At 37.3% G+C, this 17,175-nt stretch overlaps 2 protein-coding genes across 2 annotated transcripts; both read right to left on the bottom strand.

Moving 5' to 3' along the window:
- Positions 1-10,858: 10,858 nt before the first annotated feature.
- LOC142181808 (uncharacterized) lies at positions 10,859-12,620 on the bottom strand. The gene is made up of 4 exons (XM_075255364.1): positions 12,493-12,620; positions 12,350-12,420; positions 11,632-12,086; positions 10,859-11,356 (listed from the first exon to the last, which is right to left on the bottom strand). The coding sequence occupies exons 1-4, from the start codon at positions 12,618-12,620 to the stop codon at positions 10,859-10,861; spliced, it is 1,152 nt and encodes a 383-aa protein (XP_075111465.1).
- Positions 12,621-13,579: 959 nt separating this feature from the next.
- On the bottom strand, positions 13,580-14,911 carry LOC107792498 (uncharacterized). The gene has a single exon (XM_016614720.2). It carries the CDS (start codon positions 14,909-14,911, stop codon positions 13,580-13,582), a length of 1,332 nt encoding a protein of 443 aa, XP_016470206.2.
- Between the last annotated feature and the right edge of the window lie 2,264 nt (positions 14,912-17,175).

Here is a 17,175-nt window from a genome sequence, read left to right as displayed (position 1 = left end):
AATCAGAGTATGGAAAAATCTATTGTCCACTTTGCGTGAATATCTGTTACCTCTCTCTTGAATTAGAAAGGTTAATTTGTATGAAATCTTTATGAATCTTGAATGCTCTTACGTTATGACTAAAGATTTTTAGTCTTCAAGGCTTTTATCTTGAAATTTCCAATATTATTACTAAGTGTCTTCATCTTGAAGACTTAAATCTTTAATTCTTAATGTTATGCCACCTTTTCCTCAAACATATGAGCCATATCTACTTAGACATAGAGGCTGCCACATGGGGTAGGGTGAAAATATTAATAATTATCCACTTATTAGGTATTTAGGTAATGTCCCTTTACCCGGTAATTAACCAATTACCCGCAAAATTAAGAACTTTCTCAAATTACTTAAACTATTACTCACTTTTCACATACCTTATACACCTTTCTATCATGGCCATGTAGTACCTTATATGGCACCAGTCCATAAATATTGGATATTTTAGCTCGGGTCATATTTTATCCAGAATGCCAAACTTTGACAAAATTCGTTTTCTTAGACTTGCTCCCCTTTTTCCTTGATGAATTTACTAATCACTTGTGAAATAGCATAATCCTTATAATCCCCATATAATCTTTTCATTAGACTGATGTCAATTACCTTACGACAAATTCAACGTAAAATACTATAGGGTAAAACATCATCGTAACTTATTACTGCGAAACGTAATATCACCGTAATGTAATACTGTCGGGTACAACACTGTCGTAACTTAACACTGCAGAATGTAATATCAATCGTAATATATTACTGCAGAGGATAATACCATTGTAACATATTAATACAGAGCATAACATTGCCGTAATATAATACTACAGGACGTAATATTGACGTAATATTGCGGGGCATAACATCATTCCCCTGTTTGGAACATTCATCTTCGAATGTTGACTGATGCTCTTATCATTTTCGTAACTTATAGCTCTTGTGAATACCTTAATACTCTTCTTGCCATTTAAGCAGTTGCTCTATGAATAAATCCAAAGTCTAGGGTATTCTCCCTTTTGGTCTTTTTGCTCATATCATGACATGTGGTCGAAATCTTCCTAATCTTGCAACTTCTGTTACCTCCTGTCATGCAACTTGTATGACCCTGGCTTTGTAGCTGCATTTATGCGATTCATCTTTCCTTTTCCTTTTATCTTTTAGTCAATCTGTAGGCCTTACTTTGTATATACAAGGCTTAATAGGATGCTTCTCTGGGACTCTATAGGTATACTGAAGTTCTTTGCTTGATACTTTGTAGAACTTGCGAATATGGCCATATCTTATTTCATAGATCTGGTTATCCATTCATATGGCTTTACTGCATTTCCATGGGTTATACTATACCATAATTATATATTTTTTTCAATCTATCTTTATTGAGGTATGCCTACCAAGCCCCCAGTTACTTTTGTTACCTATCCTTTAGGTATAATCTCAGTCCTTCAATGCTCCTTCATTACCGTTCATTTAAAGAATCATGGACTAATCTCATGTCATCTTTATAACTTGTATCTGACCATTGTTGATTCGCCTCAATGTTGATCTATAATCCTTTACTTGAAGACTTGAAACTTCTTACGTAATACATTATCGCTAGGTCTTACGTTGCATTGAGGAATATTTGAATTGATTTCCATAATCATATTTCATAGTGTCTCAATGTGATTCACCTTATGGGGGTATCCTAATTTCGTACAATCCATGAAATCCTCTTCAAATCATTACTCACTCGAAGACCTAAATGTCATCCTTTATACATCACAATTACACCCTTATTGTACTATCAGGACATCATTCCATCTTTTCTAAATGCTACTAGTCTTAGACTCCTTTGAGTTCATTCAGGCTATACCTATCTTTCTATAACTTTATAGAAACCATTAGCTCTTCTTGTTTTCATGGGCTTAATCCCGAGGACTTATCCATTCTCGTCACATTCTCACTTGCCTTTTCTTATCCTTACTCCTGTCTTCATAAAACCTTATCGCCCTACCATATTTTATCTTGCAACCTACATATATCCATTTATACTACTTGTAACCTTTCTTCAACTTGCTTGCACCATATATTTCCTTATGTTATTCCGGAATATCAAGCGAGACATCACATCGTCTCTAACTCTTCTATACTCTTTTAACTACAGCTCTCGATATGTAGAAACCATAGGCTGGAAGATATTCCACTAACGATGCCGCTATCATTCCTGGATATTGAATCCCCGTGCTTGTAACCTTCTATCCGAAGTATGGATTATTCATAACTTTTTGCATTTTAGTACCTCGTACGTTATTCACTTTTACCTTACTTACTTAAAATCTCGTATTATATCTTCTATCTCTTTCATAACCTCCCTTCTACCTAGGTGTAGTTCACCTCCATAACTTGAAGTTCTATTATAATACTCGCACCTCTGGTACATATACAATCCGGTGGGAGCTTCGTACTGACTTTATGAGGTTGGTATTTCTTCTAACTGGTTTTATCGTAGAGATGTTATAGAATATAGTTGTTGTGCTATCTCTCTTGCACCTCTAATATTAAGAGTGATTCTGCTATGTTCTCAATCATGATTCCTATAACTTCTGGGTACAATAATCAGACTCCTGATTACTTAGTTGATGTCACTCTTTAGTTTCCTCTTGCTTCTGGTCAGCCTTTACGTAGGCTTAAGCTATCTTCCGATCTGTGCCTCATGGTATCAATTGTTACCTTAGCCTTTCATGGGAGTTATCGAATATCTATGATACAATCTTCTAACAATTCAATCCTTTGTCCATGTCCTGGGCTTAATTTTTTTGTTCCATCTTAGCTTTCTTTCAATGTAAGCTATTACTTTTCCTAGTCTTTATCCCCCTTGTTGCGTGCATACTTAGCTTATCTTAGTTCCCACGCATGCTAGAGTTTTCATGAAACTCATATGACCTTTGAATATTACTTTTAATTTTTCTTCCCGTTCATTATCCACGGTAGGGGCCACTTTCCTTTGGAGTGCTTACAATGTTATTGTGAGACTATTGTTACACGACCCTTTCCTCTTTAGGTCGTTGTGGTTAGGTTGAAGTCTTTTTCCTTATTTCCTCAGCTAGTCTTTCTTTATAGTACGTAGCGAGAACCCTTGATTCCTGTAAAGTTATGAGCTTATTATGGACCTTTTGATGCCTTTCCTTGCCTATAATTATCCGTAGTTGCTTACCTCCATGCCCTTGCGCTTATAGGGTTGCTTCTGAACGTATATTTTGACTGTCTCCCCAGTGGCACTCTCTTTTATTCCCGTAACATTTATACGGTACCTTTAACTACCCTGACTCCTATCTGAATATATCTCAAGTATTATAACAACATTACTGCGGGGATGAAATCTCCATGTTGGGGTTTACTACATTTACCTTGCATGATCTGCTGATTTGTCTGTAACTTCTTGTCTAGCCATGACTAGGCTCTTCCTAAATCAACTACTAACTACTCATTGACCCATTCTCATATACATATTCGGCGTAAACTCTCTAAGATCATTTACGTTGTCTAACTTACCTCTTGCACTAGCTCCTTATTTATTAATAACCTTCTGGGCAAGAAACCTTACTTCCTTTTTCTAACATCGTGCTTACGTAACACTATGGAATCATAGCAAAACTGTAAGATTTGGATAAGTTAATCTCATCCCTTTCTCATTTTTATCACATTCTTCCTTTATCATTCCATATTCCCCCCTTTAGGGGAGTACTAAGAGTTGGAGCTACGACGACCTGCCTATAGATGTTTCACCTTTTCATCCTTGGCATCCTTTCACATCATCCATGACCCTTACTCGCCATGCAGTAATCCTTCTGTACCAAGGATAACAAATTTTCTTACTCGCGAGGGTGACACTTAGTATAACCGGCACATACAATCCCTTAAGCTGAACTTTTCTCACATTGCTTGTTGTAGGGAAGCGTCTTTCTGAATGACCATTCTCGAAATTTCTCATGAATTTTCTTTTGTCGTCCATTCTATTATTGGCGGAACAAAATCGGCAATTCTTATGATAGCGACTATCCTCAGTCACTCAGTCCCTAATTCATGTTTAGTTCTTCTTGTTTACCAGTCCATACTGATTTCTGTTAATCTAGGGATTAACTCTCCCCTCTGGTAGTCGTGTTGGAGTCACAAACTTATTTCTCAAAATGAGTATATAACCTTATGATCTATACTCTTTTGTTGTCTTAAGGCCTATTACATTTCATTTCTTCCTTCATTTGATTATAGGTTCTGTAACACTCTACCGTTTTCATCCATGTATCACACCTTATTCATAATGCTTCCTTATCTCTCTTCTCATTACTCTGCTAATATTTCTACATATCCTTTTTCTTGTGAAAACTTCAATACGATATTCTTTCGCTTTTAGATTTCCTTTGCTCCATCCAGTGGCTCTTCAAGTTGCTTAATATTCTTGCTTTACTAGGGACGCGAGCCACACTAAGGTAATATTTATTCTATCAAGCCTTATAGTGCATGTCTTTGTAGTACTCATATCTAGCTGTACTATTTTAGGGTGCACCATCGAGGTGTCTCACAGGGAGATCCATTACCATGTTTGCACTATCCTTCGGAAACGTCAACTAACTCTACTAATCCATCCATTATTTTGGGTTACTATATCCCTAGCCGGATCCTGATAACCCGTCCTTTTCTTAAACTATGTCTGTTAGCCCCCATAGGACATAACTGAGATGGGTACGACCAATTATACAAACCTCTGTTACCATTGAATATAACTCAAAAAGCTTATATTCCTCTACCTGAATTATCTGATTTAAAAGCGACTTTAGATTTACATTGTGGAAATTCCCAGATGCGTGCATTGTAAAAGCCTTATATGTACATCCATTGGCCATTGATAATGTGAAAGTTTTGACAGCGGAATAGACTTTATGAAAAAACATTTAGTTTTTTTTGCTAATATCAGCATCCACCATGGTTTATCTCTTGTTGAGTAAGAGGGAGGTGAGATATAGTTTATTATGTGATCTGCTAACTCCCCAGGCAGTAGTTCTCTCAATAGAGCCTCATTCCATTTTCTATCATCTCACTAACAGATTTATAAGATTCATCACACCAATGGTCAGGACTAGATGCGTGATATTGCAATCCTAATCCAGTCCAATTATCAAACCAAAACCATGAGTCGCCACACTTCAATTGCCACCAAATTTGATGTTCCACTTCATCTCTCATTTGAATCATCTTTTTCCACGCATGAGAACCCCTTCTCCATGGCACAACCACTTCATTGATCTTCTTGCAATATTTATTTCTCAAGAAGTCACTCCATAGGGAATCATTGGTTCTAAAGTTCCACCATAGTTTTGCAAATAATGCTTTGGTACATCATGCATTGATCTAAAATCAAGCCCCCCTTCATCCTTTGGAAGACACAAAGTATCCCAAGAAGCCTAGTATTTTGCTCTTGCATTACCTGAGTTGCTCCAAAACAATCTTGCGAACATTTTATGTAACTGTTTGATCACGTACACTGGAGGATTCACTGTTGAGAGGAGGTGAATTGGCTTGCTCTCTACGACATGTACAATCAATATTGCCCTGCCCCCCTATTGATAAAATCTTGCCATTCTATGCTGATAGTCGATCCTGTACTTTAAATAGGATGCTTTTATAGAAATCCTTCCTTCTTCTACTATAAAAAATTGGGTATCCTAGATAGGTAAATAGGAGGAAGTGTCTCTGAAATTCTATGATCAAGTGTACTAAATTCACTTCATCTGGTGGTGCTTTTTCATGCATATAAAAGGAAGACTTTTCCTTATTTATTTTCTGCCTAGAGGCAGCTTCATATTCCTCCAAGACATTCATAACAAGATGGACTACTCCATAATGTGAAGAGCAAAAGATGATAGTATCATCTGCATATGATAGTAATTGATATTGTGGCTCCACTTTGGCATGCCAAATCCAATAAAATCTGGATTATCAAATAAATCATCTAATGCTCTCCCTAATACTTGTGCTGCCAATATAAATAATGTAGGTGATAAAGGATCACCTTACTTGACATCCATTGTAGATTTGGAAAAACCATTTGACTGCCCATTCAATAACACAAAATATCAGTTGTTTGAGACAAGTCTAAATATCATATCAATGAATATTTCTCCAAATCCCATCTGGCTCAACGCCTTTGTTAGAAACACCCATGAAACACTATCATAAGCTTTTGCCATGTCTAATTTTATCACTATATTGGTTGGCTTTCCCCTTAGCCTTATATTTGTAATGATCTCTTGAGTAAGTAGTATATTCTCCACAATACTTCTGCCCTTCACAAAACCAGCCTGATTTGGAGAAATAAGAGTAGGAAGCAGTTCAACTAACCTCTCATGAATAACTCTTGAGATGATCTTATTTGAAAAGTTGCTCAAACTAATTGGTCTCATATCTGAAAATGTTGCCACATTCTTCTTCTTAGGGAGCAAGACTAGGTTCATATGAGTAATGAATTTGGGAAATTCTACTCCACAAAAGAAATCTTTCACCATTTAAAGCATATAATCTCCAATGATCACCCAGCTTGCTTGATAAAACTATTTTGTGAATCCATCTGGACCACTTGCACTATCTCCATTCAATCCAAAAATTGCTGCTTTTACCTCCTCTAAGGTTGGTTCCACAGTAACTTATTTTGTTCGTTTGACACCATTTTAGGAACATGCTGTATAATGTCAAAATTGGTGAGAAGTCTTTCTTCAGAAAATTGAGTTTAAAAAAACTCCACTACCTCCCTTTCCATGGCTTGTTGGGAGTCAAGCCAATTCCCATTGTTATCTAGGATCCTAGATAGTTGAAATCTTTTCCTTTTTCCCTTTACATGAGCATGATTTTTTTTGTATTTTTGTCTTCATCTTGAAACCATTGCATCCCAGTCTTTTGCCTACAAAATTCTTCCTCCAAATGATAAAATCTTGTAAGGTCTGCCTCAACTTTATGCAATTTTGCTCTATTCTTCACAGTTCGATTCAGCTCAAACTCAATCTTATGAACTTTTATGACATCTTCTAATGATGCTATTTGTTTGAAAATATCACCAAATGTTTCCTTACTCCAACCTACCAGAGCTGACTTAACCTTCTTCATTTTGTTTTGAAAGATGATGAAAGGATTTCCCATTGTATCAGTAGTCCAATTTTCTCTAATCATCTTTAGATATGTCTCATGTTTAGCCCAAAAATTAAGAAACTTGAAAGGTTTCTTTCCCTGGATAGTGTTGATGTTGCATGATAATAGGAGAGGAGTATGATCTGATCCATATTTGATGAGATGTTCTACTTTTAGTGCTGGAAATAAATCCATGAATTCCTAGTTTGCAAAGAATCTATCGAGCCTTTTGAATATATAATCTACGTCTGATCTTCCATTCCACCAAGTATACAAACTCCCTTTGAAGCCAAGATCATACAATGCATATGTATCAACACAATGTGCAAAATCTTCTACTTCATTCAAGTACACTGGTCCTTCCTCATACTTCTCTTCCTCCGATAGAATCATATTAAAATCCCTTCCAACTACTCATGAGGATACCAAATCTGTTGCTAAGTTATACATTGAATCCCATAGTTCAATTTTTTCGATGGCATCACACTTAGCATATACCAGAGTCACATAAATCTCCTTGTTCGAATTTTTGTGAAATAACTTCAATGTCATTTGTTGTTCCATGTTCATCACAATGTCTACATCAATATCTTCGTCTACAAAAGCCCAAATTTTCCCATTTAAATTTGCATAAGCAACATGAATTCCCAACTTTTGCCTATATTCCTCCAATTTGCTAATGTCTTGCCAAGGTTCCATTAATCTAATTAAATAAAAATTGTACTTTCTATGTAGGTTTAATAACCTATTGAAAGATTTTTGAGTATTAATCGACCTTATATTCCACACTAGAGCATTATTCATTATATTATTTAGAAGTAGTGATCACACTTGTCTTTGGTTGCACCCTTGAAGGTACACTATCTTTAAAATCCCTTCTTTTGCGTCTTTGTTTATTTTGTTGATGATTTCTTGTTGTCTATACTTCTTGGAGATATGTCACCATCTCTTGCTGCTCGTTTAAAGTTAGCAGCCGTTGATTCATGTTCAATATCTTCTCCCAATTCTTCCTCTTCACCTTGTGCATTCTCAATCTCTTGAATGGCTAAGGGATTTAGTTCATTATTTTTAGCTATCATTCCCAATTCTCTTTGACCTCTTTTGTTGATCAAAATACCTATGGCAAGAATTCCACTAGTAACACTAAATGTCTTTCCAGCTAATAAACCTGGATCATTTATTTTCTCCATAGCTAATTGCATTGCATTCGACTTTCCTCTACCTTCCTTTATTGTTTCTGCATTCATAACTACTTCTTAGATTACTTGAACTGCAAGTTATACACATCTCTGAGACTAGGAGTTACTAAAGCAATATTTCCAGAATTTACTGTTCCATTGGTTTGAGGCATCAATCCAGTAGATGCTTTGGTGGTAGGCATCACTAATTGATCTAGACCTTTCTCCTGAACATTCTCATATTGAACACCAACTGAATCAGCCATCTGATCTCTTTCAATTATAGCTGGAACTTGTTCTCCACTCCTAAGATTTCCTGTTTCATTAGTGATTTCCTCAACTGATTCTTTGTTCTTCAATTGATCTATATTTACTAGCAGCTCTTCATCTTTGTGTTGGCATTCTCCTTTGTTTTCGACATTCAACCTTGCATTATCAATGTTGTCCATGAGTTCTACTTTATCACTCCATAATTTTTTGCCCGAACTAATCTCCTCATTGCACCCTATATCCTTTGAATCTTCATTAGTTTGTGATGAAAGTTCATGGCATGAATGATTAAACGTAACATTCATGTGCCTCAATTCTTCTTTATTGGTGCCAAATGTTCTGTTTACCAAGTCAATAGTGTCCTCTTTCATGTTCGCAGTTAAGCTAGGCTTAGGACTGGATTTGTCTTCAATTTGAGTTAACTTCCCTTGTTCATTTGTTCTCCCACTGGCATTATTATTCACCTCCTTTATATTATGTTGTTCTTTACGTGCAGAATATTTCCCATGATACTTAGAATTCTCCTCATTCACCTTGTGTTGTTCCTTATTTATCACCTTTTCTACTGCCTCCTTCTTGATATTTTTATGAATTTCCATCTCCACTTCCTTCAGTATGGCAAATTTGTTACTAGTTGTCACAACTTCCTTCTTATTGTCTTTCCCATTTGTCTCGCCATTTTTTTTGGTAATCTGCTAGGCAAGCGCCCAGGGCTAATTTTTATATATAACAAAATCAAAATCATACAATACAAAGGGTACAATCTCAGGAGGTCTTCCAAATACAAAGCGTACAATCTCAGGAGGTCTTGCAAAATGGAAATAATAACCTATGATTGTTACGTAGTACCTAATACCAATAGCGAGTAGTGGACTCAAAATTGTTATCACATATGAACTAATGTACGCATTGATATAGTATTGTAGCCCATGCATCAGATTATTTCTTGAGTCCAACTTCGAAAATATTACTTCCAAGCCTTGTACTTGAATTCTTGTCTCTGCCCAGATTAGTTGATGGTATTTGCTAGAATATTCCCTATTGATCCTCCGCTGTAATAAGAGTTCCAAAAAATGCACTTACTTACTTGTGATAGATCCCTTATGATTGCATATGATTGAAAGCTGAAGAGACTATTTCCTTCGAACATGGCTGCCCAACATCTGTCATGTGCTCCTCTCGTGTGTTTTGTTTTGCAACATGGAAAGATGGTTCATGAATTTAATATATACTACACGAGACCCCAGATTAATAACCCAATGTGCTTGTCTTCATTCTCAACTTCATTGTTTGGTATTTGAACCCATGCTTCACATGCTTTTAGTCCTTTTGATACATGAGTTTGTATTTCCAAAAAATCATGATTGCATAGCTCAATGTCTTGCCTGTCCCAAGTTAAAAACAGTATCATGCGATCGAATTGCATTGGCCAGTACATTTTGCATTTGTTTAATGTATCTATAGTCCATAAGGGATCTAGTTTTATTGTCTCAAGGCGCCTATCTACATTGTGAAGCATATCCCTTGGTGTGTGCACCCACGCCTCTATGCCTTTTGCTTCTAACGAGTAATCATCCTCAGCCTTATTCCAGTTTTTTGAGCTCCTCTTTCGTTCTATTGTGTCTGTATCACTGATGCTAATAGGCAGCTGTATGTTATCCATGTTGTACGACCTATGATTTCCATTAGAGAATAACTGTATATGTCGCCCTCGAACTGAATTTTTGCCGCATTATTTTTCCAGTTGTGTCTTGTCCTTTTTGTGCTTGCCATCTTTTCTTCTTTAAGGGAATGAGCACCTAGTGCTAATACCACCCTTTGAAGTCATAATAAATGGAGAAGCATTTGTAGCACGACTGAGCTGTTGCTGAACCTTCTTTGCATTATATGTTCTGAGTTGTTACTTTGTGTTTCCATCTGCTGTTGTAATATGGAGTGTGCAGTTAACTTCTGTTGGAGAATCAACAGAAAATATAGCCCAGGTATAGTTAAATTTCCTGCAAAAGAACAAACAATGTTAGAAATAACCATGAGCTCTTCCCCTAGGATTTGATCATGATATCTACTGCATAGATCATTCAGATGCATCCCTTGCATTTGGTCACCATTCCTTTCCTTATTCCTTACACAATCTTTGCTCATCAGTTCTAACATCTTATAACTTTGATTCTCAAATTTGGACATCGAAGTTTGTCTACATTGACTAACCTTCTTCCTTGTGTATCCAGCTAGTGAAACTCGTGGCATTCCAGATTTCCCATGTCGAGTGCATAGTTTGCCAAGTGATCAGCAAGTTTATTGCCCTCCCTATAAATATGTGACACTCTTCCATTACCTCCTGTTAACAATTCGTTTATTTCCTCCACCTCCTCCTCTATGATCCAATGAGGTTTCCAATTTCCTTCAATGGTATTTTTCCGAAGCATTGAATCAGTTTCAAGCCATATTTGGTGTGTATGATGAATGGTACAGTATCTCAAAGCCTCCAAAATAGCCCTTGTTTCAGCTTGTGTATTAGTAGTTTCCTTCATCTCCTTCCCAACTACATATACTAAATCCCCATTATCATTTCTGATGCAGTAACCTATCGAGCTCCTTCCTAGGTTTCCCCTTGATGCCCCGTCAGTGTTAATCTTAATCCAACCAGCAAGAGGGAATTCATAAGTCACCTTATTGAACTTCAGTGTTGGCAGATAGTTTCCATCATATTTTGAACATCTGGCCATCTGTGTGGGACAAAGATAATGCCTGGTTTTCTAACCTTGACCAGAGATTGAATTGTAGTACAAATCTGATGCACTACCCTATTGATCGAGACAGGTTCGTCATTCTTATTGCAATTTATTCTTTTCCATAACTCCCAAACAATGATACTTGGTAGTGCAAGGAAAATTTGTTTAAGGCGTTGAATTACATCGACTGGCCAGCATCTAACAATGGCCTGATGCAGGCTCAATCCCTCAAGGGATAAACCTGCATAGGAGAAGAAATATGTGCATACCTTCTTTGCTGCGTAAGATGTAAAAAACACATAGGCTACTGTTTCCTCTCGTGGCTTCACACAACACCAGCATTTCGATGCCATTCTGTATCCCATTCTCTTTATTGCATCATCTAAAGGTAGCCTGCCCTTCCACATGAAGAAAGAAATCTTAAAAGATAGTCCCTTTACCCACATGTTCTTGTAGGTAATGGTAGTTCCTTTTCTTTTCCTTAGATATTCCCAAGCTGTTTTAGTAGAAAATGTCCCTTTTGTTTCCATGTTCCAAATAGGTTTATCCATGATATTAGAAGAAGTGGGAGGTGCAATGTTGTCCAGAATGTGTTTAGAAAACTCTTCAGGAAGCAAATCGTACAGTTTAACATAATCCCACCCTCCTCCATTCACAACATCGTAGACATTTTGAGTCGTTTCATCACAAAAGAAATCTGTTGGGGTGACAAAATAAAGAGCACCTAGGCCAGTCCAGTTATCAAATCAAAAAAGGGCATATCCCATTTTTAGTTTCCATTCAATCAAATGCTCCACAAGATCCCTACATTGTAGCATTTTTCTCCAAATATATGAGCCATCCTTCCAAGGAACAACTAGGGCATTTAGTTTCTTGCAGTATTTTTGACTCATGAATGAGCTCCAAAGTGATGGTTTAGTCCTAAACTTCCACCATAGTTTACAGAATAGTGCTTTGGCCGTATCATGTAGCGATCGGAATCTTCACCTCCTTCTTCGTTAGGCAAGCAAAGTGTATCCCAAGAAGCCCAATGCCTAGCCCTACCATCTACTGAGTTGCTTTAAAAGAATTTTGCAAAAAGTTTATGGAGTTTGTTTAGAACAAATGTTGGAGGGTTGACAGCTGATAACAAATGTACGGGTATGCTTTGCAAGACATGAGCAATCAAAACAGCCCATCCTCCGATGGACAGCAATTTCCCTTTCCAGGATTGTAGTTTGTCCAAAACCTTGCTCATAAGTCCTTCATAGAAATCCATCTTTGTTCTAGTGTAGAAGATCGGGCATCACAGATAAATGAGTGGGAAATCTTGACTTTCAATCCCTGTAATCCCTTCCACATTTCTGATCACAACATCACTGGTGAAATGGTGCATGTATATTGCAGACTTGGTTTTGTTTATCAGCTGTCCGGATGCTACTTCATAAGCTGTCAATATATCCATGATCAGTTGTAGTGAAGTATCATTGGATGATACAAAGATGATTGTATTGTCGGCATAAGACAAATGATTAATCTTGGGACTCCACTTAGGTAAGCCAAAACCATAAAACTGAGAGTTCCAATGTAATGAATTTAATCCTCTTGAAAGTGCTTCTGCTGCAAGTATGAATAAGGTCGGGGATAGTGGATCTCCTTGTTTCACCCCTCTTGTTGATTTGAAGAAACCATGGGGTTGCCCATTTATAAGCACTGAGTAAATATTATTAGAAATAATTCCAAACACCACACCAATAAATCTCTCCTCAAAACCCATCTTCCTTAGAACCTTCGTTAAGAAGAGCCAAAATAATCTGTCATAGGCTTTTGTCATGTCAAGTTTAATAACGACATTGGGTCCTGCCTTGGTTCTGAGCCTTATATCAGTTATAATTTCTTGAGTAAGCGACACATTTTCTACAATGCTTCTCCCTTTTACAAATCTTGCTTGCTCCTCAGAGATAAGATTAGGTAGAAATCCAACTAACCTTTCATGAATGACCCTTAAGAAGACCTTGTTGATGAAGTTATTCAAACTAATTGGTCTCATGTCTGAAAAGCTGATAACATCTTTCTTTTTTGGAATTAATACTATGTTAGAATGAGTTATAAACTTAGGTATTTATTGCCCGTTGAAAAATGCCTTAACCATCTGTACCACATCTTCACTTATGATATCCCAACAAGATTTGAAAAAATTGCCATTAAAACCATTCGGACCACCCGCACTGTCCCCATTCAATCCAAAACAGCTTGTTTTACTTCTTCACATGTTGGTTGTCTTATTAAATCAAGGTTCTGCTCTGGAGTTATTAACTGAGGGATGTGATCGATGATATCAAAATTGTTGGTCATAGCATCCTCATGAAACTGAGCTGTAAAAACCCTCACTGCCTCTTCAGCTATTGTTTCCTGTTCTTCGAGCCACATACCATTACTAGCTTGGATCCTCTTCAGTTGCAAACATTTTCTTCTTCCTCGAACTTGAGCATGGATAAACTTCGTGTTTCTGTCTCCATTTTGAAACCATGCCATGCCTGATTTCTGCTTCCAATATTCCTCCTCCAATGCCATGACCTTAAAAAGGTCAGCCTGCACTCTTTGCAGCCTCTCTCTATTCTGTAATGTCGGCCTTAGGACAAACTGAGCCTCATGAACTTTCACGACCTCTTCTAAGCTCGAAAGCTTTTGAAAAATATCACCATAGGTAGCCTTACTCCATATTGAGAGAACTTTCTTCAGTTTCTTCAGTTTATGGTTGAACATGGTGAATGGATTAGCGAAACAATCTGCCTGCCAGTTCTGTCTAACAACTTCGTGAAAGGACTCATGTTTTAACCAGAAATTTAAGAATCTAAAGGATTTCTTAATTGGTGCCACTTCTGGACTTAGTTTAATTAGCAAAGGGCTATGGTCTGACCCAATTTTTGTCAAATGCTCCACCTCTATTCCAGGCCATAAATTCTGGAATTCGAGATTAGCCAAACACCTATCCAATCGCTTAAAGATACAGTTTTCTTCAGCCCTTCCGTTCCACCATGTATAAATACTCCCTTTGAAACCAAGATAAAAAAGATTGCTAGTGTCAATACAGTGTCGAAAGTCATCGACCTCGTTGATGTGGACTGGCAATCCCCCGAACTTCTCTTCTTTATCCCATATCACATTAAAATCTCCCCCTACGATCCATGGAAGATTCATGTCACTTCCTAAAGCATACAAAGAATCCCAAAGTTCAGTCCTTTCAATAGCGTCACATTTAGCATACACCATGGTAAGGTAGAATTCTTGCTGATCTTCAATATCAAACACCTTTAAAGTCAGCTGTTGTACCATGTCCATGACCACTGTTACTTCAAATCTTTCACTAAAGAATGCCCAAATTTTGTTTGACACATTTGAAATAGCTAGTGGAAAGTCAATTTTCCTACGATATTTCTCTAGCTTTTTCCTTTGTTGCTTTGGTTCCATCGAGCCTATGAACTGGAATTTGTGCTCCCTATGCATTAGTATTAACCTTTCAAAAGCTCTTTGTGTCTTAAACCGGATATTCCAAATCATAGCATTCATCATTAAATAGTGGATTTGGAAATTGTCCTCCTTGTTTGCACTCCAGGTGCTTGTGTATTTGGTTCCTTAGCCTGTTTTCTTCTCCCTCTTCCTGCTGATTTTACTTTCTCCATTATTCTTGGTGAAATATCTCCTTGCCTAGCAACATGAATAAAATTCTGTGTTGTCGACTCTACATCCATGTCTTTTCCTTTCCCCCGCTGATCACTTTCATCTTCATTGTGAATTTCTCGAGCTGTCAACTGCTTGTTAGAACTATTTGGAATTAAGTTCCTGCCTGCCTTCTCCTTTTCAACTTGACCATCTAACTCCTTGGTTTTTGGTATTGTAACTGGAATAGCCTGGACTTGTGTAGGAGATTTAGGATCACCTACTTTATCAATTTCCAGATGATTGATCAATTGGGCATCCATAGCTACTTGATTTTCTGCACCTGTATCTCCTGGATCAATAGGATCACCTTCTTTATCAATTTCAAATTACTCGATCAATTGTGCGTCGATCGCTACTTGATTTTCTGCACCTGTATCTCCTGTATCCATAGGGACAGATGTCCCAGCTTCAATTAAATCGTCCCTGGGTAGATCTTCTATTGATTTTGAAGTATCAGTTTCTTGTTGTATCATCAGCTTCCCATTGTTACCATTGACGACAAACTGTTTCTCTACTTCCTCATCTATTTGTTCCTCAGATTGATTGTACCATAATTTTCCTCCTATAAAATTAATCCTGTCTTGGAAGTCTTCCTATTCTTCAATAGCAGCTGTGTCGATAGATTGTGATGGTATCTCTTGACATGATTGATTGGAAGTAACAATATTGGTAAATGCTTTGTTGACCCATTAGTTGGTGGGTTCATTCACCTTCTGCCTTTGGTTGCCATCTTCATTAGGTACTTCAGTTATTCCTCTTGCTTGTAGTGTAGATATATCTTTGTTTGATTCACCATGTGCTCCCTTTACTGCTACTACATTACCCTTCAAAGATGTAGATGTTTTGTTGACCATATTTGATGATGCACTCCCTATATTTGCAGGTTTAAAGGCTGCTGCAGCTGCATTCAAAGGCCCAGGTTTATTGGCACCTTGGTTGTTTATTATTCGAACTGAGGTCTCTTCCACAAGTATGGGTTGATTGTCTTTATTACTCTCACTATCATCCACCTCTAACACAGCAAATATGTTGGTTGTTTGGACTTGTTATGTAGTAGCAACAGACACAATTTCCCTTCCAGATGGCACTATCTCTTTTCCAGTAATATTTTGTAGTTCCTTCTGATTTGCAGCAGTCTTTACTCGATGGTCCCTTACTTCTTTCCATTGTTCCTTACCAATTAAAGTCGTATTAGCCACATTGCCTACAACTTTTCCACTCGACAGAATCATTACAGGTTGATTGTTGACCTTTTGTTGCTCATTGTTAACTGCATGTTGTTTGGCTTTGGTTTTGTCCTCAAAAAGTTGAGGATGTAATCTCCAGCATTCCATCATGTCATGGCCTTGTAACTTATATTCTTTGCAGTATTTAGGCATCATTTCATATTTGATAGGTATCCATTCTGTCCGTGATTCCCGAGTCACATCATTGTCGATATCCATCCTTACTTTCTTCGGTAGTTCAGATTGTAAATCAACTAAGACCTTAACCTTAGCACAACTAGGCCTCGTCTTATTGATGGTAGCCATATCAAGTTGTAATGGTTTCCCAACAACTGAAGCTAAGGAAAACAAACATTCTTTTACAATATACGTAGGTAGTAAGCCTGGAAATGATATCCATGCCATAGCTTTTGGAGTCTCCTCTCCAGCTTTAAACCTTGTATCGTAGATTAATGGCCTCAACTGGTATTCATAGTCATCTCTATCCTTAATATAGTATGCAACCTTCGATGTGAAATTCAGGTAGTCTTCCCATAATGTCAGACAAATTAAAACTTGCTTGTCCCTAAGGTATCCAATAGTGCATTCTCCTTTGATCCCACACTGTGCAGGAATCATACTACGCAATTGTTGCAAATCTGGCCATCCATAGGATAGCTTTCCAATGATAGCATACTGTAGACCTTCGATCACATTCATTCTTTCCACCACAACTTCTGTGAATTTGACTATATGCATTCCATTTATCAAAGTTGCTTGACGAAAAAGAATTGGTTCAACTGCTGTAGCTTTTTCATCAATTACATTGTTCAAAGTGGAAGGTTTCAGGATTTTTGAGTATTCTAAAGGCTGGGTTAATGTCATTGGAGGTTGGGCACTGGTGGA

The sequence above is a fragment of the Nicotiana tabacum genome, chromosome 6, assembly GCF_000715075.1.
Source record: "Nicotiana tabacum cultivar K326 chromosome 6, ASM71507v2, whole genome shotgun sequence".
Lineage (NCBI taxonomy): Eukaryota > Viridiplantae > Streptophyta > Magnoliopsida > Solanales > Solanaceae > Nicotiana > Nicotiana tabacum.
This window is presented reverse-complemented; position numbering and strand designations above follow the sequence as displayed.

Coding starts and splice junctions, on each gene's coding strand:
- LOC142181808 (XM_075255364.1), bottom strand. CDS start 12,620: ATGGATTTCTATGAAGGACTTATGAGCAAGGTTTTGGACAAACTACAA. Junction 12,087..12,349: donor CTTGCCTAACGAAGAAGGAG/GTGAAGATTCCG, acceptor GGACTGGCCTAG/GTGCTCTTTATTTTGTCACC. Junction 11,357..11,631: donor CATCTTACGCAGCAAAGAAG/GTATGCACATAT, acceptor TGTCCCACACAG/ATGGCCAGATGTTCAAAATA.
- LOC107792498 (XM_016614720.2), bottom strand. CDS start 14,911: ATGAATGCTATGATTTGGAATATCCGGTTTAAGACACAAAGAGCTTTT.